This window comes from Thermobia domestica, chromosome 13 (genome assembly GCF_964235325.1).
Source record: "Thermobia domestica chromosome 13, izTheDome1.hap1.1, whole genome shotgun sequence".
Lineage (NCBI taxonomy): Eukaryota > Metazoa > Arthropoda > Insecta > Zygentoma > Lepismatidae > Thermobia > Thermobia domestica.
Genome location: NC_137466.1, coordinates 63,712,749 through 63,738,114, shown reverse-complemented (window position 1 = coordinate 63,738,114; position 25,366 = coordinate 63,712,749). Strand labels below are relative to the sequence as shown.

The 25,366-nt window shown below is 34.2% G+C and overlaps 2 protein-coding genes and 1 pseudogene across 4 annotated transcripts in view; 2 read left to right on the top strand and 1 right to left on the bottom strand.

The window, feature by feature from the left end:
- The window catches only part of LOC145667623 (protein CFDP2-like), a 50,513-nt gene extending 38,168 nt beyond the window's left edge, over nt 1-12,345 (top strand). The window contains exon 2 of the mRNA XM_081735085.1: nt 12,340-12,345. Within this exon, the coding sequence (XP_081591211.1) occupies nt 12,340-12,345 (6 nt within the window). The remainder of the gene's footprint in view (nt 1-12,339) is intronic.
- On the top strand, nt 12,345-13,580 carry LOC145667622 (protein yellow pseudogene; annotated as a pseudogene).
- Nucleotides 13,581-24,118: 10,538 nt separating this feature from the next.
- Sdhaf3 (Succinate dehydrogenase assembly factor 3) overlaps nt 24,119-25,366 on the bottom strand; it is a 38,036-nt gene continuing 36,788 nt past the window's right edge. For all 3 annotated transcript variants that reach the window (XM_081735816.1, XM_081735815.1, XM_081735814.1), the window contains exon 5: nt 24,119-24,539. The gene's annotated coding sequence lies outside the window, so the exon portion shown is untranslated. The remainder of the gene's footprint in view (nt 24,540-25,366) is intronic.

Below are 25,366 nucleotides of genomic sequence, written 5' to 3'. Positions count from 1 at the left end.
AAAACAAACACGTGGTTGTACCTAAATTTGGCAATTTCGTACCCATGAAAGGGAACGAGATGGACCATCCAAATTTATCATGATACATAATGAGGTCCTGTACTAAAAGGGAACAAGGTGAACTACCCAAATTTATCATAATACATGTTAGGGTCCAGTACTATAATACCAAATATATAAAATGAGCAATTTCCAAAATTTAAGGGGTGGGCCAAAGTACCCCTCCCAAATTTTTAAAGGAGTGCACAAATGTACCTATGTCTTATGATAGGTAATGGACCCCTATACATAACCATATAACCATATAAGGTAATAGAACCTCATCCAAGAGGATAAATTGGGCCAAAAGACCAAACACGTGGTATAACGTATTGCTTACGTTTATATTTTGGCAATTTTGTGCCCCTGGAAGGAAACGAGGTGGACCGCCCAAATTTATCATGATACATATTAGGGTCCTGTACTATAATACCCAATGTTTAAATTGGTCAATTTCCAAAATTTAAGGGGTGGGCCAAGGTACCCCTCCCAAATTTTTCAAGGGGTGCATTAATATACCCATATGTTATGAAAAGTAATGGACCCCTGTATACGTCCATATAACTATATAGGGTAATAATACCTCATCAAAGGGGATAAATTAGGTCAAAAAACCCCGAAATTTAAATTTTTGGCAATTTTTTACCCATGAAAGGGAACGACATAGACACCCAATACTGATAGAGGTACATACTATGGTCCTAGGCTACCACACCAAATTTTTAGATTTGGCAATTTCCAAAATTGAAGGGGTGGGCCAAGGTACCCCTCCCAAATTTTTCAAGGGGTGCATTAATATACCCAATGTCTTATGATAGGTAATGGACCCCTATACATGACCATATAACTATATAGGATAATAACACCTCATCAAAGGGGATAAATTAGGTCAAAACCAAACACGTGGTACTACGTATTGCTTACGTTTATATTTTGGCAATTTGGTACCCCTAAAAGGGAACGAGGTGGACCATCCAAATTTATCATAATACATATTAGGGTCCTATACTATAATACCAAATGTTTAAATTGGACAATTTCCAAAATTTAAGGGGTGGGCCAAGGTACCCCTCCCAAATTTTTCAAGGGGTACATTAATATACCCATGTCTTATGAAAGGGAATGGACCCCTGTATACACCCATATAACCATATAGGGTAATAACACCTCATCCAAGAGGATAAATTAGGTCAAAAACCCCCGAAATTTGAATTTTTGGCAATTTTTTACCCATGAAAGGGAACGACATAGACCCCCAATACGGATAGAGGTACATACTGTGGTCCTAGGCTACCATACCAAATTTTTAGATTTGAAAATTTCCAAAATTTAAGGGGGGTGGTCCTATGTACCCCTGCCAAAATTTAGGGGGTGGGCCATGGTACCCCTGCCAAAATTTAGAGGGGGTGGTCCTAGGTCATTGACCCCGGGCCAAGGTCATTGACCTTTGACCTATGACATCACAAAAATTTTTGCTGACTCAGTTGCATATACGGGGGGGAGTACTACTATGTGCATGTTTTCGGAGCCCGCCGAAATGTCGGAACGACACAATAAATAAATAAATAAATAAATAAATAAATAAATAAATAAATAAATAAAAAGTAATGAAAGAGAGATAGAATGGAGTTCCAGTAAAAGAACATCGTGATCATTTTAAACCTGGAATTCATTATGTTACCAGTGATACATTTCTTGGTGTCATTTTTCGTTTCTAAAAGACCTCATGAATCTTCTACTATGTTTCGAAGTTTACTCTGTTACTACCCCTGTTCCACATAGTAGTAAGTGGGTCACTTGGTTTTGCTTTTGTGCCCCTGGCTCAATGGTTCAGGAGCCCTGGTCTCTGGCTGAGAACTCACGGACCAGGGGTACATTGGCACTCCGTCTAAATTTTGGCAATGGATACAATATTAGCCCACCAATTCAAATTTCAGAAGGGATGCATAGGACTACTTCCTAAATTTTGGTGTACTAGTATAGTAGCAGGTTAGGTACCTACCAATGTAAGTTTGAATATTTCATCTCATTCCCTTTTATGAGTAAAATATAGCCAAAACTTCAAATTTCGGGAGATTTGTCGAAATCTATCCTCTCACTGAAGAGCCTTTATCATGTTACATGGCTATATAGATGGATATAGTAATTTATTTTCTTTCATGATACATGAAAACATTAATTCGTCCCTCTTAAATTTTGGAAGGGATATATTGGCCCTCCCCTTAAATTTGGGAATTGTTATAAAGCAACGTAACGGAAAGCAAAGCAACGCAACGTAGACTTGAATATATACGTCTATAAATTTGGTTGATACTGCTTTTCTCTCTCCCATAGGTAAAAAATGTCAAAAATATACGTATTTCCCATGTGCTCATCACTTACTCTGTTATTGACCTAGTTTTATCAAAGATCTAAAATAATAACTATATAGCCATATAACGTGATAAAGGCTGATTAGTCTGTTCTCTTTATGGGGTCTATTCTCTTTTATAGGACATGGGTACATTGATGTTCCCTTTTCAAAATTTGGAAGAGTGTCTTGATCTACCCCTTGCATTTGGTAATTGTGTAAAAAAAGGGTAAATGTTCTCTAGGATTCGAATATATATAAGTGGAAATTTATTTCCTCCTATGGGTAAAAAAAAAATACCAAACCTGTATGTAAACAACATCATATTTTGACGGGAATTAGGCGGGATTTTTAACGTAGCCCCAGCGTCCATTAAAATGAGGCCCTGTTGCAAGATATGATATGGATGGATGAGTACATTAGTTTCTTCTCTTGAATAGGACACGGGTGCTTTGATATATCCTTGGAAATTGTAGGAAGTGTACATTTGGTCCATCTTTAAATCCTCGAAATTGTCAAAACTAAAAAATGATAAGGACCAGACTTCATCACGTGATCAGGTCAAAAGTCACGTTGCGTGCTAAATCGAGTCTGGAAATTCCAAATCCAGATGTACGATATTTCAAGCATGTAACTTCCGCCTGGGGCGCCCTGGGTAATTCGAAGAAGATGCATATACTTTGTCATTATTATTGATTTTACTCAAACAACTTGACTTTTGACAATGTTGTATCCATGTCTACCATAGCTGTCATACATTGTTTTTAAGTTCTTTATTATGTCTTTGCAATAAGCTTTTAATTAGCCATCTCCTTATTATAGTTTTTGAAATATGTAGTAGACTTAATTTTTTTTCATTGATTTGCCATTGACATTAATGTTCATGTTTCGTGATTTTTACTATGTTCCATCAATTTTAGGACAATTTCTTTATTGAATATAGAATCTACATAGCCTGTTCTATATTTAGTTGAATTTCAGCCATCTCCCTCTTTTGGTTTTCGAGATAAGTGGGGGAATTATTTGTCATTGATTTTCCGCTGACACCAATGTTAATGTTTCCTGCTTTTTGACCATGTTTCGTTCATTTTAGGAATATTTACTTTAGAAATATAGAACCTACATAGTTTCTTCTATATTTAAGCTTATTTCCAGCTGTCTCCCTCTTTTGGTTTCTGAGATGAGTGGAGGATAATTTTGTTTTTCATTGATTTTCCATTGCATTAATGTTAAAGATTCGTGTTTTTTGACTACCTTCAATCCATTATAGGACCATTTGCTTTGGGGATATAAAATCTACATAGTTTCTTCTATATTTAAGCTTATTTTCAGCCATCTCCCTCTTTAAAAAAAAATTAAAACGTCTTTGAGAATTTTCTTTCATTTGTTCGATCACTATTTTTTAAAAAATTGTTCAAACATTTTTGTTTAAATTTTTCGTTTGAAACTTCAGCATTCTCTGAAAAGTTTTTTTTAAATTTTAGTTTGAAAATTTTTATTTTATTTTATTTTATTAGTTTGAACATTGTTCAATTTACTTACATATCATGTTCATCATGATTTGAATCCAGGAGCCATCTCCCTCTTTTGGTTTCTGAGATAAGTGGAGGAATTGTCTGTTGTCATTGATTTTCCATTGACATTAATGTTAATGTTTCAAGCTTTTTGACCATGTTCCATTCATTTTAGGACCACTTGCTTTTGGAATATAGAATCTACAGTGTTTCTTCTACATTTGAGCTTAATTCCAGCCATCTCCCCCAAAGTCTGTTCACATCATTGTTACCGGATAGACCCTTTCTACTGTTTTGAAAATTGTTATTAGAAATATTTTGTTCACTGTAAGAATTGAAACCTGATAGGAAACTATTCAAATTTTTTGATAGGTAAAAATTTCACATTTGAACATTAGTCACAACTCATAGTCTAAGGTCATTAGTGGAAAGTTATCCTTCGCATAATCTAATTAGATGATCACTTTTCTTTTTTTTTAAAAAAAAAAAAAATTAAAACGTCTTTGAGAATTTTCTTTCATTTGTTCGATCACTATTTTTTAAAAAAATGTTCAAACATTTTTGTTTAAATTTTTCGTTTGAAACTTCAGCATTCTCTGAAAAGTTTTTTTTAAATTTTAGTTTGAAAATTTTTATTTTATTTTATTTTATTAGTTTGAACATTGTTCAATTTACTTACATATCATGTTCATCATGATTTGAATCCAGGAGCCCTCCCAAAATTCAGGAACGAAATTTGGCAGATACTTAATTTTCTTGGTGCAATTTTGATTGGCTGATCACTTTCAAATCTTTGTTTAAAACTTCAGAAGGTTTTGCATTTTTTAAAAAATTCTTTCAATCGCTACCGTATTTTTAAAATTGGTTTAAAATTTTAGTTTGAAAAATTTGTTTAAAATCTTTCACTACTAGAAAATTTGTAGCTCTCTAAAAAAATTTTACAATTATAAAAATATCATTTCGGGTGATCTGAACAAACTGGCAACACTGTACATACAAAATCTTACCCTTTGTATGAGTTGCGTTGTTGAACGCTCACCTCTGTTATGACAGGGTTTTGGTTCGATTCCGGGTCATATACGTTGTAGTGGGCAAAATCGTGACCGTGTTTTTTTTTTGGGGGGGGGGAGTCTCCCGTGTCCAACTGCATTCTAATTCCACCATTTCATAATCGTCCACTTTCATAAATCATTCGTCTCCTTTAGCTACGAGGCATAACCATACGATGTAAAACTAGAAATTTCATTTTTAATAGATTAACTTTCGTGTATCTAGCCAACAACTACATGTACTATTTACTTAACAATGGAAGTGACATTCATTTATTCTTTCTATCTACTTACTTATTCTACTAAGTACTTATTCTACTTACTACTTTTAGACTTGATGGATTTCATTTTCTAGAAAAGTTCACCTATTGGGGACGGGAAGGACACATGTCTCGCTATCGCCTCGCCAAAGACACTCGTGGATAGAAAGTATGGTGGAAGAAAAAGGACGGAGTAGTAAAGACAATTGATCAACAGTCTTAAAACGGATATCTCTTATGTCAGGACGAGAATGAATAGGTTAGCTGTGCACCGTAATACACGGAAACTTTCTAATTTGCAATAATTGACAGCAATGGCAGACTGTTTGTGATGGTGATAATATTTCAACTTTAGATTGTATTTAAGAAAATAATAAAGACATTTTACAAACATATTTTCCTTTATACGGCAAAAAGTATGAGATTTCATATCCAGGTAAATGTATATTTAAAAACATAAAACAACTTGTTAGAGAAAATTTTTAAAAAGTGCTTAGAATATGATTTAATCCCATGTGGGTCTAACTCTATACGCCCACAGGCACAGCCTTCCTGGCGGAGATTAATATTATTGTTAATTCTGTCATATTAGTTGAGTTGATTTTTAGTTTAACTTCCCTTTAAGCAGCGAGGCTATATGAGACGTGGATCTACTGATTAACGTGGAATCCGAACCACCTGAGCTCTCGCCGGGAATCGAACCCGGATCTGTCATATTAGAGAGATAGAGTTCAAGATGTAGACCATAACTGAATTTGAACCTTCATTACGTCATGTGAGTTCAATCGTTCGTAAACAAATAGTGCTTGAGTTTCACGGGATACTCTTCTCTTATTTCCCCAATTATTATAACTCGTTAGTGTTTGTCTTCCTTAGTCCTCTAAAGGTAATAATTTATTTTTAAGTATTAAATGTTACCTTAAATTTGTATTTAAGGTCCTATGTTGAATCGTGATATAAATTGGTACTCTAAGTTAATATTTTTCAAACTTTTCAATTGGGATCCATTTTTATTAATCAGAATGCTCTACGGAGCCCACTAAATGTCATCTTCGAAAACAAAATTTATTAATTTTTAACAAATGTTTTGACCTTACACCAGTATACTTATGTTTTAAAAATAGTACCAGGTTCTCTAAAAAGTATTGAGCTTTTGGAGATCAAAATTGAGAATACATTTATTATGATCTGAAAATAACATTATGAAAACGGATGTGTCATTTTGTTCGATGATCTTTCGCTATTTTTCCGGCAACACCATAATCCTGTCGCTCTACAAATTCTGTGGTTTTTGGTCAAAGAAATTGTGACAGGTGGTTTTTACATACTTCTTTGAAGCTAAGTTAATGTCACTCAGGAAGGTCTGAAGAGACAGAAACAAATGATGATCTGATGGTGATGAACTTAAAACTCAGGCCCGCAAACAGAGGGGGGCTAGAGGGGCCTTCACCCCTTAAACTTTTAGTGGCCCCTCCAGACCTCAATACAAAATGCTATTATTAATACAAAAAAAAACAATTTGTAGGAGAATCTCTAATGACTTGGCCCCCCTAATATATCCATGCTCCCCCAAACCTCTGTGGCTGGTATCGGGCCTGTTAAAACTTTCCAGCAATTTCTTTCAATTACTGATGGGTCGTGAAAAATGTATGCCGTCTGGCGTTATCAATCTTTCTGTTGACCGATTCCAGCCGTTTCTTTTCAATTGCTAGGTGCACTCGTACCTAATTGTTAACACCAGGGGATAAAAGTGAAGAGAAACGCGGGGTGACATCGTTCCTCGCTTCCAAAAAATATCTAAAGCGTCTCCCCACTTGCTAAAAAAAAAAAAAATAAATAAATAAATAAATAAAAAGATAAAGATGGGCATGGGAGCGTGATGGGATGAGCGTGACGCCATGCGTCTCCCTACCTCTTCAGATCCACTTTTATCCTTGGTCAACAGTACAAATTCAAGTCTATCGTTCTGCCCGGCGGTAGTAGCTCGTGATGCACAATGCTATTTCAATCCCACCAAATGCACAAAATCACCTTCTTGGACGTCAGATAGAAATTTGATGGAGTAAATGTTTTTGAATCAGATCATGTAGAACCCAAACGTTGATCATCTTCTTGTAGCCAGTTTATCCATAATCTAACAATTGATGTTTAGGTCATTGGCCAATCTTACTCGAGTTTTGCCAGAATATAATTCACTTTTGTTGTGATTAATGGCCCACTGCGAGAAGCATGTTAGAGATTGAAATTTTCAGAGTGAAAGAAACTGAATCATCTTCTGGCTTTACTTTTGATAATGTATCTTACCAAGAGACAACACAGAGATGGATAAAGATCGTCCTTTTTTCACCTATGAAGTCATAAAAAAAAGTAAAAATATTCATAAAAGCCAGTATATCGTATAAGTTCAAACGTTAAATGTTACATTTATGTAATATGTACATGATAAATATTGTAGCAAGTCACATAAAGAACTCCCGAACAAAGCACTTTTTTTTCGAATTTGACAATAAATTTGGTATGAGGCGCTTCAAGAACTACATTACACGAATGCTTGTCGATAATCTTACTACCTTTGATCTTCACGAAAACAAGAAGTATAATGATTCATGAAGCGGCCCATATTGGAATTATTGTTACAAGTACGAAAAAATATCTAAACTGCCAAAATATCAACAACCATGCTTTGTTTGTGGACTTCTTTATGACTTGGTACAATATGTTTTACATGCATTTTAAATAGACGTAACGTTTAACGCCTGAACTTCATATTTGTACCTTTTGCATTTGTGCCTTTATTGAAATAAAATTGTAAAATGAAAGGCAGAATTGTGGTAAGCACAGTCATCTTCACAGTGGGATACCTTATGTCTGATTATAAGAATTCCATCACTTTTTGCACATCTACTCAACCATCAGCTGTCAAATGTTGACTTGAGCCGCTCCGACTTGAGTATTTGGGATCTGATCACGACCCACACCCAGTGTTGCCAATTTGGCGGGAAAGTCGCTAAACCCAGGGAATTTGACTTCCAGGATAGCTACAAAAAAATAATTTTTCCGATTAGCGATTTTTTTGGTGATTTTTCAATGACAATTTGATTACTTACTTACAAATCTAGCGACTTTTGTGCTGCGAACAACCTGTCTTGTAATCAGGTACTATTAGTTCGAGTCAGCTTAGATATATGTTTGTTTTCCTTTTGCTTATTTGAATACACGAAAGTGTTGACGATCTGGGAATGTACGCAGCATTTAACTCCATGTTTCCACTTTAATTCCAGCTTAATTCCAGCCAATGTTCGTAGGTTTTCTTAAGAAAATTTCCCTCGACTGGCACAAAATTTTCGCTTATTAAATTTTCCCTAGTTTGTTGATTATCCAATTCTTATGACAGAAGTTATATAATAAGATTAATTTAGTTATATTGAAGGAAGCACCAATTACATTTGTTTTATTTATTTGCTTCTATTTTCTACTTTTTCCTTCATTTCTTTAAAAAAAAAAATAAAACGAACAAATACATCCAGCCAACAATTGGCGCAAATATAGTACTTCGAACACATAGACAGACAGACAGACAGACACACACACACACACACGAAACATACACAAACTATTGCTATTGTTTATTTTCGTAGGCGAATCTAGAAGGTCAAAACTAGGAAAGCAACCAGAAACCAGATTATGATTGGTATATCATGAGTTTACTATAAACTTTCAAAAATTTATAAATAATACTTCAATTATTTTTGTCACTCAAAAACTGAGATCTAAGCCACCTCGGTCGTGGGCTGGATCCGCCTCTGTTTATTTCTGAAGAACAAATAAATATTTAAGCATTTATATTGGTCAATCAGTCAGCGCGAGAATTTCCCTGGATTTTTCACGTTTTATCAAAATTTTCCTTTTTACCAAATTTATCTATGAAATTTCCCTAGATTAGGGAAATTTACCTCAAACTACGAACACTGTTGCCAGCTCCCACTACCAAACCATAGAGCATAAATCTAAACACTCATAGAGATGGAGAAAGAAATGCCATCTAATTCATATTTGATTTTGCTTCACATCTTGGCTCATGGCTTTTAAATCATATTGTAAAAGGCATTACTGCCCGTTACTCTTCCCGTTGATTTAGACAATTTTATTACTTCATCTAGTCGTAATGTGAACACTGGTATGTACACTCATGTCCAAAATTATTGTCGCATGTCTATAAATATGTTGTTCTAGGAATATAATATGATAACGAATTCGCCTGGTATTTCTTATAATGTTAGTATGTATATAATCGGCAGACATGTATTTGGTAAATTTCATGTCAAAAGAGCAGTAAATAAGAACGATAAAACGAAAATAGAACTTTCTTTTCCATTTAGCAACATTTTGTTTTACTCATTCTAATTTTCGTATTTATAATTCTTTTCCTATGAAATTTGCCACAAATATACATTTCCCGATTATACGCATAGTATCAGTATTAAAAGTATCCTGCAAAATCATTATCAAATTATATTCTTACAAGAAGACAGTTATAGATATGCGACAATAATTTTGGACATGGGTGTACCTACTACATTACAGCAATCCTTCCCTACCTTCAAGACTGATGACATTTTATAACTAAACGATCAGGGCATCGCGATACAATTAGCTTAGATTATAATTCAGCATTGTTGCTCCTGTTGCAGGCGTTGGCTGTAGTCTATTTGAAAATTTATTTAAAACTATTTGGCCTAAAGGCTTTCTGTTGAAAATAAATCCTAACTATATATAAAACTACATGAACTCATTGACATAAAATAACGGGTACTTTCGGTTTACGCGGAAAGTTGAAATTTGGCAAGATTGTAGCTGTTTGGGATCAACACAGGAAAATTGCCAAAAATAAATATTTCTAATTTTAGGGGAGTCTAAAGGGGGGATGAAGAAATTCCCCATGTTATTTAAATGGGTCTTTCTTGGGTCTACAATCTTATGTTTTAAGTATTGGAATAGAAACTTGTACATTTTCTATAGGATTATTTAACATAATCACTAGAAAAAAAATCAACTTTAGAGTGGTTTTATGGGAAACTCAAGAATCTTCTCCATGTTATTTATATGGGACATCTCTACCCCAAAATTATTGGGCACTTCCTGTAGGGCTACAATAATTAAATTTGGCATGATTGTAACTTTTCGGGACTAACCCACAGAAAAATTGCTAAAAGTAATATTTTTAATTTTTAGGGGTCTAGTGGGGTGATGAAGACATTCTTCATGTTATGTAAATGGGCATTTTTTGGACCTATAATTTCATAGTTTATGTACTTGGAATTGGAACAAAAACTTGAAATTCGGTATGCTTGTGCGTTTTCGTTAGCGTTACCTAAGTAATTCTCTCTCTCTCTCTCTCTCTCTCTCTCTCTACACACACACACACACACACACACACACACACACATATATATATATATATATATATATATATATATATATATATATATATATATATATATATTATATAAATCCAACTTTTGAGTGGTTTTATGGGGAAATGAAAAATCTTTCCCATGTTATTTATATGGGACATCTTCTACACCTCAAAATGCTTAGGCACTTCTTGTAGTGCTACAATGATGAAATTTGGCACGATTGTATTCTTCCGGAAGTAACCCACAGGAAAATTTCCAAAACTGAATATTTTTAGGGGGAAATGAAAAATCTCCATGTTTATTTAAATGGGCATTTTCTTGGCATACAAAATCGTATCTTTTATGTAGTTGAAATACGAAAAGAAATTTGAAATTCGGTAGAATTGTGGGTTTAAGACGTGGGGGCCTGGGAGCGGAGCCCTCAGATAGCCAAAGGCTAGTCTGCTGTATACAAAATTTAGTCCTTCTGGAGAGATAAAACTTATTTTCAAAGTTTTCTCTTAAACGGCGATCACGAATTCCCTGACTTTTCCAGGTCATAATTTACAAATTCCCAGAGCTATACATAGTGTGTGTGTGTGAGTAGGCAGAGAAGTTGTGCAAAATAAACAAATTTATTTTATAAAATGTCTCCTACTAAATAGTCCAGTACAGCAAAAAGAAAAATCATGAGTTCTGACAAGTAAAAATCCGTACTTAAGATTCTCTGACTTTTTCAACTTTTCATGAAATTCCTGACTTTTCCAGCACTTTTTACAAGTTAGCTGAATTCTTTGACTTTTCCAGGTTTTCCAAGTCTGTGAAAAACCTGATATTTAAATTCTAAAATTTCAAGACAAATACTCTTAGCTGCATAATACGTGTATATGGGTGGGCAAAGTCTGAACTACAGAACGGGAAGAGAAGTTTCTTTTTGTTTTAAAGTCGACAACGGAACAACTGATTTTATTTCATACCCTTTTTTTCTGGCTTACCAAAAAAAAATCAATATTATTCTTTACTTTACCAATAAAAGCGTTACATTATACATTACATTTTGCAAATAACCAACAGGGTTGTAACGTTCACATAATCCCCAATTTAATTTATTGAAAGAAATTCTCAAAATAACTATGAGGTGATTTACAATGGAAGAATTACTAAGACGAGGGAAAGAAATCACTAAGGCCTATATGTCAAGGCATTCAGCAAGGCCGACCGAGGGATTCGAACCAAGGACTTTCCAATTCCAAAGAAAAGTGCTCATTCCTCTAAACTTAGATTTTCATGTATACCATAATACAATTATATCTCAACGCGTTTACGTATTTCTAATTCTGTGATGCTAGAAAGAAAAAAATTAATAATAATCAAAATATGACATGTAATTCATATTGTATTTGAAACTCACGAGAATGTTTTCTTATGTATTTCTATTTCTGAGATATTACATCGAGTAAGTAATACTTTAGCTTTCAAGTCATATGATTTCTGAAGTTAACTTCGTCAAATTGTTTCTTCATTTATAGTTTTCTCTAGCATTACAGTATTTGACTATAGCTACTTCAAGCATAGCTCGTTGCAGCACTCCCTGTACATTCTGTTATAGTTTTACAATTTTTAATCACTATAAATCACAATGCACAGAGTACTACAGCACTTTACAGTCCGTACGCACGAGCACAAGCCGCACTTATCATTTACTAATAAAGATGCTTATTTTGATTACAGAAATAATGCATCAGAAATCAATCCAGTTTCTTCTGTTGGCAATGCTGATGGAGTGGTCAGCTGCTGTAGCGCCTCTACGAGAAATTTACTCCTGGAAGACTTTGAATTGGGAATTTCCATGCGAAGCAGACAGAAAGGAAGCTATTGAGAATGGAACATTTATTCCAGGAAATGGTATGCCAGGAGGAATGTTACGATGGGGTGATGTAGTTTTCGTCACAGTGCCTCGGTGGAAACCTGGAATTCCATCTACACTAAATACGGTTCCTTTCAATAATCGAAGTACACCAATCTCTCCTCTACTCCGTCCGTATCCAGATTGGAGGTGGACTATTAATCCAGAAATGTGCGATGGAATTATAAACGTTTATAGACTAGCTGTTGATAACTTAGACAGGCTTTGGGTTACAGATAACGGGAAAGCCAACAGAACTACAGTATGCCCTCATCAACTTCTAATTTTTGATCTAAACACAAATCAACTAGTTGTTCGTGAAAGGTTTCCCTCGTCTGTGGTTTCTGATGATAGCGATATTGTTAGCGTTGTGGTAGATAGGAATGACATGACCAACCGAACATACGCATACTTCGCTGATCAAGAGAAGCGATCTATAATCGTTTACGACGCTGATATGAACAAATTTTGGCGTGTACAACATAACTACTTCTATCCAGATCCATTTGCTGGAGATTTTAATATTGCAGGAACCAGAGTTCAGCTGATGGATGGAGTCTTTGGTCTCGCATTATCTCCTATAAGAAGCGATGGTCTGCAAATGCTTTTTTTCAATCCTCTGGCCAGTTATAGATTGTTTGCTGTCCCTACTCGTCTACTGCAAAATGAAACGGATATTCAGTCAGATTTCAAAAATGTCCATTATTCAGAACCTAAACCTTCCCAATCTGCCATGATCGCTATGGATAAGAATGGTGTTCTTTTCTATGGCCTTCTTACCCGCACCTCTGTTGCTTGCTGGAACTCGAGAAATCGGTTTGTGGAACAATATCAAACAGAAATCGACAGAAATCCAGTGACTTTGCAGTATGTTGCTGATATTACAATAGACAGTCATCAAAATTTATTTGTGTTAACGAACAGACTTCCGAAGATTATTGCTGGGTCACTGGACCCAAATGATGTGAACTTCCGTATTTTAAGTGTTCCCATACGCGATACAATAAAAGGAACCACATGTGAAGATCCAGCAGCATCTGACCAACTTTACAACCTAGATTATTAAGGATATACCGCTGACCGATGTCTAAATTTGTTGTTAAGTGTTAAAATTGCCAAGTCGGTCCTTGGAACAATGTGATTTCTGAATGGTGACACTGTTCAACACAAAAACGTTATGGAAATAAGACTAGCTAAACTTTACTAGCATCAGGCCACTGAATTAGAAAATTACATTAAAATTCGAAGATTAGCTCTGGTTTACAAGTCACAGACTTGGCCTGAAATGAGGGTTTTTACGCCAAATATTAACCTTTCCACATATAATCAGTCGACAACTTTGCAATTGCATATCATATTTTGCAAAATACGATATCTTCAAGTTACCGGCTACTCTCGCTGCACATATGAGAGCGGATGTTATCGTATGATAATAACATTCTCATCTGATAAGGATTTTCAGTTCGTATGAATTGTACAATTGTGTTACTGTATACTTGCAAGTATTTCCATGATAATTACATTGTAATAGTTTCATTTGCAATTTTGTGTTATAGATAAGTAGAAAAATGTCTCTGAATTGAGCCAATAATCTAAATAATTTCTGCTAAATTTAAGGTGAAGTAACGTTTGCTTCGAGGAAATGTTCAATTACGTCTTCTAAAAAGAATTATTATTATTATTATTTTAGCATTAGACACAGGATCAAGACAAAGTATGAGCAAAACATACTGCACTATGTGATCTTCGAAACTCAAATACGTGAATTAATGGCAAAGGACGTTATTGCCATCTGTAATACCCAAGGTCCAGAGAAATCTAGAAATCCAATTACTGATTGTCAGTGATGTATTTAAGGAGGCTTAATCCCTTCCACCCCGAAATTTTATTTACTATTTTAAAGGAAATGCAATATCTTGCAGAAATTTCACATTTCCAGGAATAAAGTTACCCCCCCCCCGAAACAAAATTATAAATACGTCTTTGCTGATTGTTATATCTCTGTGTGATTCCTTCTATTAAGAAAGGAATTCGTGAAGAAAAAGTCAAAACTTGTGTATTATAATATTTTCTCTGCAATTCGGCCTGTGCTCCTATTTCTCAACCTTCAGATAATGTTTTTATGAATTCTGATGAAAATAAGTCTTTCCTCAAATAGCGAAAAACAAAAACCACCAGCTCCAAGAAACGCAGACTATTGCGAAACAGAGATTTCTTGAATAGTAACACAAAGATAGGTCAGTGATCTCATCATATGCCTAAGATTTCCTGAAATTAAGGCAAAATTTTGGGTATCTCGGTTACAATATTGGAATTAGTTACACTACTCTGTGAGTGTTAGCATCACGCAGAAAGAAATTTAAGCAGTTCTTTAAATCAGCAGGTGATTTCAATACATACTGCAATCATTTGAAAGCCTGATGGGTTAGTTGAATCTGAGGGAAATCCTGATCAGTATCGGTATGGTTGTAGTAGCTATTTGTGTCCTACAGTATTATTTTATTGTGTTGTTTCATACAGATAGGCAAAGGCATTCGAAATGCATAACTGAGCTGAGCGAGCTCACCAGCAAAGCGTGGAATATCAAAATTATTAGTATGCACATCTTAGCATATGACATACATCAATGTGTGAACTTTCATCAAGATTCCTTAAACGGCAAAGGATATAGGATGAAACGAGAGAATTTGCTTTGTGGTTATGAACCTTTGCATATATACTTTTATCAGATCTTGATGAAGAATTGCCCCTCCGGTGAGCTACAACATATGAAAAGTTGAACGAATATTGCTCAAGACTGTGGGAAACACAATCATAAAACATAAAAGTTGTATATGTGTAACATACCGAACTTTGCTAACTCAGCTCAATGTCATTATATCGAAAACTAGAAATAACTAATTAATTTAAGCATCATTTTCGTGCACCATAACATCCAACTTAAAAAAAAAAAAGTTTAACAATGTAATTTTAAAGCGATTTTCGTTTTATATTCTCATTTTTTTTTAATTTATAAGTAATGCTTTTTTGTTTCAATTCAATGATAAAAATGTGATGTTAAGAAATAGCTATCTTCAGTTGTATCAAGTTTAACCAGTGTTAAGCGGAATGGTTAATAACTTACTGAGAAAAAAGTATGAGTGGTCTGACGGCAAACGAACTATTTGTCAGTCTGACGTGGGATGAGCGAACGGTTTCAATTCTCTATTAAACCAACTACTCTGAAAGCAGCTTTTCTTATTGACAATGACAAGTCTTTATCGTTTTTCACTATACTAGGAGTGGCTACTTTCAGAAGAATGACATCTTGACAACTTAAGCTTAGACAAATACGAGGAATAGTCAAGAAGTTCCTGCAATTTTGTTGTTGCGTTGGCATTTCTGATGCCATCACAATGAATCTTGTACAGTGCAGTTTTTGGGTTAGCTAATTATGAATAGGGCAAGTGTGAACAGGCCATAACAGTCATTTTACGAGTAGTTGACTTGATTTTGAGTTTAACGTCCTTTTCAGCAGCGAGGCTATATGAGACGTGGACCTACTGATTAACGTGGAATCCGAACCACATGAGCTCCCACCGGGAATCGAACCCGGGTCTCCCACGCCAAAGGCGCGTCTGCTAACCCCTTAGCCGCGGAAGAGCTCATTTTACGAGTAGTGTACCTAAGCGGAGGAGTGTGTGGTGCATTGTCGCAGTTCGAGCAACGCGTCAAAATTAAGTTTTTATACAAATTGGAGAAATCTGCTTCAGATACCTACTTCAGATGCTCAATAACCTAAAGTCAGTTTACAGTGACAATGCTTTAAGGCAAACAGAACCAGTATTCGTTTTGTCACCAGTGAAAACATCAAAATCAACATGACGGTTGAACTTCAGAACATCTAAAAGAGGGCTTTCGTCGGTATTTCCAGCATTCGTAGGAGCAGTGGAGCAAGTATGTGTGTTCCGAAGGTGCATACTTTGAAGGCGATTAAATAAATGTGTACTTATATTGTGGCAATAGAGAGCTTCAACAAAATTCCAAGAACTTTTTGACAGTCCCTCGTATATTTACATTTTAACACAATTGAATGGCTAAGAGGAAAAAGAGGATAATATTCCATACGACAGGAAATTTTGAGACAGTTACTTCTTTTTAATTTGTATGCGATATTCTATTGACAGTATATTAAGCAATTTACACTCTATTAGTTCGAAGGCTATTTTGGTGAATTCAGCACTGAAGTTTTCGTTGAAGATATAAATGATAATATTACTGGAATATTTACTACTTTGTATTAAAAACTGTTTGTTTTCACCAATTTCTTCAAACGAGTTGTTGCAAAAATAATTTGGATTTTCTCCCCAACAATTAAGAAAAAAGCATTTTGCTCGGTATGAAACCTTCGCCGTTTCTAGTAAACATTCTTAAGTACCGAACTTCTAAGTTTTGGGGCCCTGTTACTTCAACGATTAATGTAGTGTTTAAAGTAGCCGTTGTGAGCCGAGTACGCGTAAAAAATATATGATATGCGAATTAGAGTAGCAAATTGCTAGTATCATGCTTCTGGATATTAAACTTCACTTATCCCATAAATGTCAAGCCTAATAGTTTTTGGTTTCTACCATTAATGTTCTCCAAAGTAAATAACTTTCCAATTTGAAAATTACGGTGCTTATTTCATAAAACTGATATTATTACAACAGCAATATTTCGGCTACTTTATTCGAGTAACCATCGTCAGGATAAAACAGAGGCTTGAATCATACACTGTAATAAATTCTTCGTAACACAGAACACAATGAAAATAATTAAAATTATGTAACAAATTGACAATGTAATATTTACAAAGCCTCAGTAAACATAAAGGCTTCACCTTTTTATCTAAGCATTTGAGAATTATAAAATTATGTACAAAAATTAAATGTATTAAACTACTAACGAATACAATATTTATTATATTTATATCATATATATATCCACCAATGGCTTCTAAGAGTGATGTATAATGAAGTAAACAACACTATCCAGAAGACATATTTTAAATCAAGGTAAATTCAACGTACCCATACAAAAAAAAAAAAAAAAAGTTCACGTTGGTACTTTGTTTTTTTGTGTGTTTGCCACATGAAATAATAGAATATATTTTTTTAAAGCTTATATATACATATATTACTTTTGTAGATGGAACGTGTGTCATTTTATGATTAAATTTTCAAAGGATTATTGTGAACGAAATTATAACAGGCACGTGAAAAAAAATGTAGATGTATATACATTGAAATATTGCTTAAATGATTTTATATTCCTATATGTATTTTTTACAAATAAATTCATGCTCTAAGCATACGTTTACTTTCTTTTTTAACAACTTCAACAGTTGATAAGCAATGGACAGAAAGAGGACAATATTTCAACTTCTGTAATCGTTAATTTTAAGCAGTTAAAATAATATAGTTAATTATACAGGGTGTTTCAAAACAACACCGACGTTTGGGAAGTGACTCCTGATACTAAGGTGTGATAAAAAGTATAGACACCAACCTGGGTGTAAAAACTCGACATTTCGGAGTTATAGGCCGCCGAAAACATGAAAAAATTAACTTTAAAGGTCCATAGCTCCAAAACTATGGGACCTACCGTAGTCGGATCAAGATTTCACTTAGGAACTAATATGTGCCCTATCGAAATATTCATGTTTCAGAATCCTGCAATACTTCTGCAACGATTTTTATAGAGGTAATTGGTGAATGGTTCAAATTATATGCTCGTAGCTAAACTCCCTCTTTAAAAATTGTTGAACTCTTGGGTAGGCCATACACTAGTTGCTAAGTGAAGTCTTGACCTGACTACGGTAGGTCCCATAGTTTTGGAGCTATGGACCTTTAAAGTCTATTTTTTCATGATTTCGGCAGCCTGTAACTCCGAAATGACGAATTTCTTCACCCAGGTTAGTTTCCACTTTTTATCTTATCTTGGTGTCAGGAATTATCTCACAAACGTTGTTGTTGTTTTGAAATACCCTATAAATGATGTATACTTATTATTTTAAACTGATTAATTATGAATATTTGAATTTAATTCTTTTTATTATCTAACATCTAAAATTAAGATACATGGAATGTCATCTTTGTTTCTTTTACTCAGTAGTCCGATTAAGATTGATTGATTGAGGGGATAATGGGAGACGTCGGCAACTTAGCCTTTAGTTCCCGTCATGATATACACTATTGACCAAATACATGTAATACGGACTGCCGAAACTGGTAGAAACGATTAATATTAACGAAGGAAAATAAAATTAAGAATTGATGCTTCAGCATGGAAACACTCTAAGAGAGAATAAAACGACAAAAGAGGTTAAAATAATAGAATACATTGTGGCGATAAAAAAATGTAACAGTAAAAAAAAGTATAATAAAAAACGAAATAGGAAAAGGGAAAATTATTAGCAGCAAAACAACATACAAGAGCTAAAAAAAAAAAAAAAAAAAAAAAAAAAAAAAAAAAAAAAAAAAAAAAAAAAAAGGCTCAGAGAATATGAGAAAGGTCAGCAATACAAACGACGTCAAGAACTCGAGAAAAAGAAAGTGTATCATCTTTAGCGGGCCTATTAAAATTTAATAGTAAACAAAAGAAAAGAAAACCCCTAATATTATATACACATATATATCTTTACTTTTCATTTCACATCCAGATAATATATTTAAATTGCTAACGTATACAGAGTGTTCAGAAAGAACTTCAACAGGTTTAGACAGATGAATCCTGGCACCAAACCGATACAAAAAATTTAGATCAACCTGGGTGCCTCCTTTCGGCTCTATGGCCAATCGAAAATTTGTCGAAAAAGTGCATAAAGAGTCAACTCAAGAATGGAATGTCAGGAACATTCGTTATTTATAGTCGTAGATGTCACTATTGCACAATTGGATGTAGTGCAGGATCGGTGCAAGGGAAGACCCCAAAGAAATTAGGAAGTTCCATGGATATTCTACGAAAAGTGAAAGCAAAACGTATTTATTAAAATCACAAATAACACTCTCATCCATGATAGGGACCATAAGGACCAAATTCTGATAAAAGATGTCAGCACATACTGGTGAGGGTGTTCGAATATAACACCAAAGAATTTTAGGAAATGATTCCTAACATGAAGACATGAAAAAAATTACACCCCATCATGGATGCACAAATACGTCAATTCGTATATCCCGCCGATACTTTTACAGAATGATGGTGAAAACGACAATAGCTCGACAACAAAGTGCCCGATCAAGGCCGGATAAAATGCCTTAGCAATTATTTTCATTCCTAGGATTCACTAATGTATCACTGGATGTAGAACACGGGCGACGCAAGGGTTAACCTCAAAGAGAAGGGAAATATGAGCAGTGGCGAAGGGTGGTAAGAGGCTCTGAGGCCCGGCCTACCCATTTAGTTTCAGAAATTATGATTTATAATTAATTCATTTTCCTTGCACAGAATGTATGATAATTTTCAAAGTTGAGAAAATATTTTTTGTCCGATAAAGAAATTGTGGTTAGCACCACTGCTGGGAGGCTCAGCGAGCAGTGTCTCAAGCCAATGTCACCTGGATGGATGGCATTGCTCAAGCGACAGTAGAACGACTGCCAAGCTACTCAGAAAATCCCGCGACAGAACGTGTTGGTATTAAGCTGCGAAAGAGACCGGCCTCAGCGCTTATCGACATTCGTTTCTACATAAAGCATTTCTCTCGAGACCTTCGATTTCGATTCGATATGTCAAACAAATAAAGAGCAAGAGAATGTGGACCCCATTCCGTACCAACTTTGCTTAAGTTTGCGGACTCTAACGCAACGCAAAAGCTGTTACAAGCGAAACAGCTACGCCTATTATCACAAACTAATTCTCCTTTATTCCGTTACGTTGACGCATATCCATACGATAGCAAACTCGTTGTATTTATTAGAATTGACTAGAAAGTATGTGTTTCTGAGATTTTGTAAGTGACATACAAAATGACTTGATTGAGTTTGTCGTGTGTTTTGAACAATATAATTAAAGACGAAATTTTACAAGTAGAGTACGTTTCAGTACAAGTATACGAAACAGCATATGTTTCTTGTGAAACTCACGTAATGTGATAGTCCATCTTCCCCAGTCGATCACACCCAACTGAAACAATTAAATTGCATTACGGCGAATTAAGATCAGCTATGAGTCACATACGTGAATTTCATTACGAAAATTGAGATCCGGATCGAATAGGTGCTGTCGATGGTCTACAATTATGTTAAATTCATGTGATTTTGTCTTGTGTTTCTGTAGTAAAATATTTTCGCCTTATGCAGAGTCGTTTTGACGTTTGATTAGCGTCATACTAAAGGCCTGACTACCGCAGGAAACATATGTTAGTCGAACTCTTTAATATGATACTAATCACGCGTCAAAACGACTCTGCATAAGGCCCTTTATGTCTATCGATAATCTGTTTCATACATTGCAAAAGAAAATATACTTCCAATATGTCATGCTTAGCTACAAAGGAGTGATGCAAACATTGAGTGCGTTCACAAGAAACTACATGATTTTTTAAAATATTAGTTCGTTTCAGTTCGGTGATAAGGAAAAGCAAAGCTTAAAAACTACTTTCCTACGAAATTTTGATATACTTGAAGCTCGGGTGGATGTGATTTATTCTCTTTGGAATCTTCAGAACTATTTGACTCTGAACAGTTTCAGGATTACAATAGTGATTTTGCTAGGACAAAACTAGAGAATCTTCTTAAACTGTGTCCCACTTTCGACGGTAATCAGCTGCGGAATGAACTGACAAGTCATCTTTTATGACGGAAAGCACTATCTTCGACCTGTTAATTTTGTTCAATACATCTCATCAAACGGCCTGCAAGAAGTGTACCTATAATGACTTCGTTTGTTACATGTGTACTCAAGCATTCCAGTTACTACAACACCATGTAAGACAAGCGCATAGGTGCCCCGAAGAAAATCAAAACATTCCAGAGGAATATAATGAGTAACAACAGACTTAGTGTGTTATCTTCAAACGCTACAGAAATGAACTCTGAAGGATATTAGTCAACGATACAGCTTTCAAGAAGAAAGTAATTGATATACTTGATGAGAAGAAAAACTGACATTTGGAATTAATTTACAAGATGATATAAGTAATGCAGATATTATTATTATTATTATTATTATTATTATTATTATTATTATTATTATTATTATTATTATTATTATTATTATTATTATAACATTGGGCCTATCCTGTTGAAACTATCACCCTTCGCCACTGAATATGAGGTCTTCTACAGACACGATTATTTCCGAAATTTAACATTGAAGTGTTTCAAATAAAAGTATTAACTCATAACGTGAGTAAGTACGGTAGGGACAGAATGATTGGAGATAAACAATAGTGGTAAAGTGTACACATTTGACAAATTATTATTGTACAATTTGCACGAGGACTCAGGTGTCACCTGTGGTGCGCGTGGGTTTCCTGTTTTGATCTCATGTCATGGAAATTTGTTGTGAACAATGTCATGTCTGTGGGTTTCCTCAGAGTTCTTCTGTTTCCTCCCACATTCTTATCCTACCAATCCTTTCACAATCATTCACTTCCATGAATCACGTGCCTTATTTCTGACTAAAGGACACAAGTACAGGACACTTGTTAAAAATTGTGAAGAAATGAATTGAAGTAAGAAACAACTAAATACGAATTTCTGACGTATGCAACACTGAACTGAAGTACGCACGTGAAAATCCGTAGAAGAGTCTTCGCTTGAAATAGGTTTGCTAAAGCCAATAATGTACTTCGTTTATACTTTCACGAAGGACAGAACAGCCACAGGGAAAATGATCTTACACGAGTACTTTTTTTTTTTTTTTTTTTTTTCCTAATATATTAAGTTGATCAATTCATTTGCGTTCAAGAAAATTGTATTCGACTTAGTGTACCCTCTGAAATATTGATACAAGTTAACTACTGAACTATTTATGAACCTGTATCTGTATCTACAAGAGTTTACACCATTTAACTTGTTACATTGCGTTTAATTTTAGATCGACAAAGCATATTTTTTGTCACTGAAAGTCTTCTGAAATTTCTCAATTCTTTCGTATCAATAATAATAATAATAATAATAATAATAATAATAATAATAATAATAATAATAATAATAATAATAATAATAATAACAATAATAATAACAATAAAATAAAATCTGAAATAATTTATAACCATGTATTACAACCATACAAAAATTACGGAACCTCTGCCACATATTATCGCATGGTGCCCTCCCAACCGTGAAACCATGAATAAGCAGTGGATTTCGTATATCATGAAAAAACCTAGAATAGACCATAAATTTCGTAATCAAACCATGAAAATCTACAAAATTTTCAAATTAAAAGAAAATAAAAGTCGTTTTGAGTTGCAGAACTGTGCTTTGGAACCATTTCAAATTTAAAAACTGGAGGAAAAGTAGGGGCATTGGCGTATTTAGAATAAACTGCGTCTAGGGTAAGAGCGGAATTGCACCCCTACCTTCCTATTCTTATCCCCACCATTACATTTACATTATTTCAATTATATATATATATTTTCTTTCTACCTCGTTAAACATCAGTGTGACTTGACTTTGGGGGAAATAAGAGAGTTTCATTATTGAAAATGCATTATTCATTTTACTGCAGTCTTTTCACAAACTTGAAAGCCTTGGAAGAAAATGATTGAATAAACTTTATCGGCATCTCATTTTTGAGTATGACTATACTGACTTTCGGATAGTTTTAAGAAAGAATTAGTTTTGTTTGCTACATGATTTTTCGCAATTGCCAACCACATGATCATGCACCTTCGGTCCGATAGTGGGCCAAATTTATAGTTCGGGGCCAACAATTGTCCTTTTAGGCGGCTAATTGTTTATGAAGAATCAAAACAGCAATAATTAGCACTATTGGTTGGCGATTCACAGATTACGGATCATACCCTCAACTTCATACTGTAGAACTAATGTGAGAAGGCATTGACAGATTTACAGTGCGAGTTGCAAGTGACATTCTAGAGATGAAAATTTCTTCATGTATCTGCTGTGGCAATTAAGTAAGAAAGATAACTATTTGTTACAATTAATTTCTATCAAACTCATACGAAGTCAATGGTCCTCATAAAGAGTCAAATCGTAAAACAGTCATTTAATTTGAAACCAAACCAAAATAACTAATTTTCATTAGCATGTGAAAGAAATTTATTTACAATAAAGATACAATACAAGATTAGGTGGATGAACCCATTTCTATAACTATTTACACCGAATATACATACTACACCAAGTGTTTGCTCTCTGCATAATCTTTGGCTCTATTAAAGTATACAACTTTGACTTACGATTCCGTTAGACTAAATAAATAAATAAACACATAAAAATAAACTATAAAACTTTCTATGCACTCAGATTTGAAATGCAGATTTGGCGAATACTAAGAAGGCACGTCACATAGAAACAATTTCATTTACAGATTTCATCAACTGAAATGTATGGAAAAGTTATTTCTTCTTTGTAGACTACATTTTAAATTAAAGGATAATTTTCTTCTTATCGAAAAAAAAAAAAAAAAAAAGTTTGGAGAGCACACCGAAGAAAACATATTATGTTGTAATGCCATTGCCAATATAGGTGTATGTAAGATGGTTTATTGGTTTTACTTTTACCTGCCACTTTCCCCTTCGACTCGGTAACTTATCTCACCACAGACAATACTATTATTTAAAAGAGAAGTTTTTGTTGAAATTTCATTCTTTCGTACCCACTACGCACTATTAAAAACAGTCTTACAACTTGGTTATAAAATCCTTTACAAATGTACGTTAGTGCTTGGTGTTTGTAACTGATTTATTATACTAAATGAATATATTGCAGTGATCCATCTCCTCTTGAACTACGGCCAACTCTGCCTACTGACGAAAAAAAAATTGTTTCAAAGCCTTGAAAATGTGTCCTTTATTCTATTTTTTTGATTCTGCCTGCAAAAGAATACATATTTTCACTAACATCTTAAGATGATCTCACGAAATAGCACATAAAATGTAAACTTTTACTGCAGTTAAAACTAACTAAATCAAGAGGAATAAAACTAATTTTCAGTAAAATCAGAATAATATAGAATCTTTTCTTAACTGCTTTTCAAAGACTAAGTAAAATTGTAAGTTAATATTTTTTTGAATGTCCCATTATCGGGACGAAAGTGCAAAGATTAGACACACACAAATAACATTATATGTAAATTGCAACTTTTTTCACGACTGCAATTAAAGGTATACATCATCTGCACATTTATTGGCTAAATAGTTGATAACATATTTTTCAAAATTTGTATTTGATTTTAAAACCTTTGTTTATAATAGTGAATGAGTTAAAACAAAACATATGTTTTTAATAAGTCTTCACCTGGCTGATAGCCCGAGAAGACATTAAAATCACGTCGCAAGGAAAAATTCAAGTCTTTCTTCAAAATATGCGTGTTTTGGTAAATGCATATACTGTATATTGAAACTGGCGTCTTTTAGACATGGCAGAGATGTAATAAACGTTACAGTAGATACACTTTCCTCATGTAGTTCTAGAAGCTCAAAACTCAGTTCTTTCCCTCCTGACTATAAAATAGCACTCAAATGATGCCAACAATCAACTTTTCCACCAGTTACCCACCCACCCACCAACCCAATCTATCCGTCAATGTGTTCTTCACCAATGGAAGCATGTAGAACAAGATAATGGTTCTTGTCTTAGAATATTACTATTCTTATTTGTGTCGGAGTGGTAGTACAATGATAGAGTGTGACCTATGATT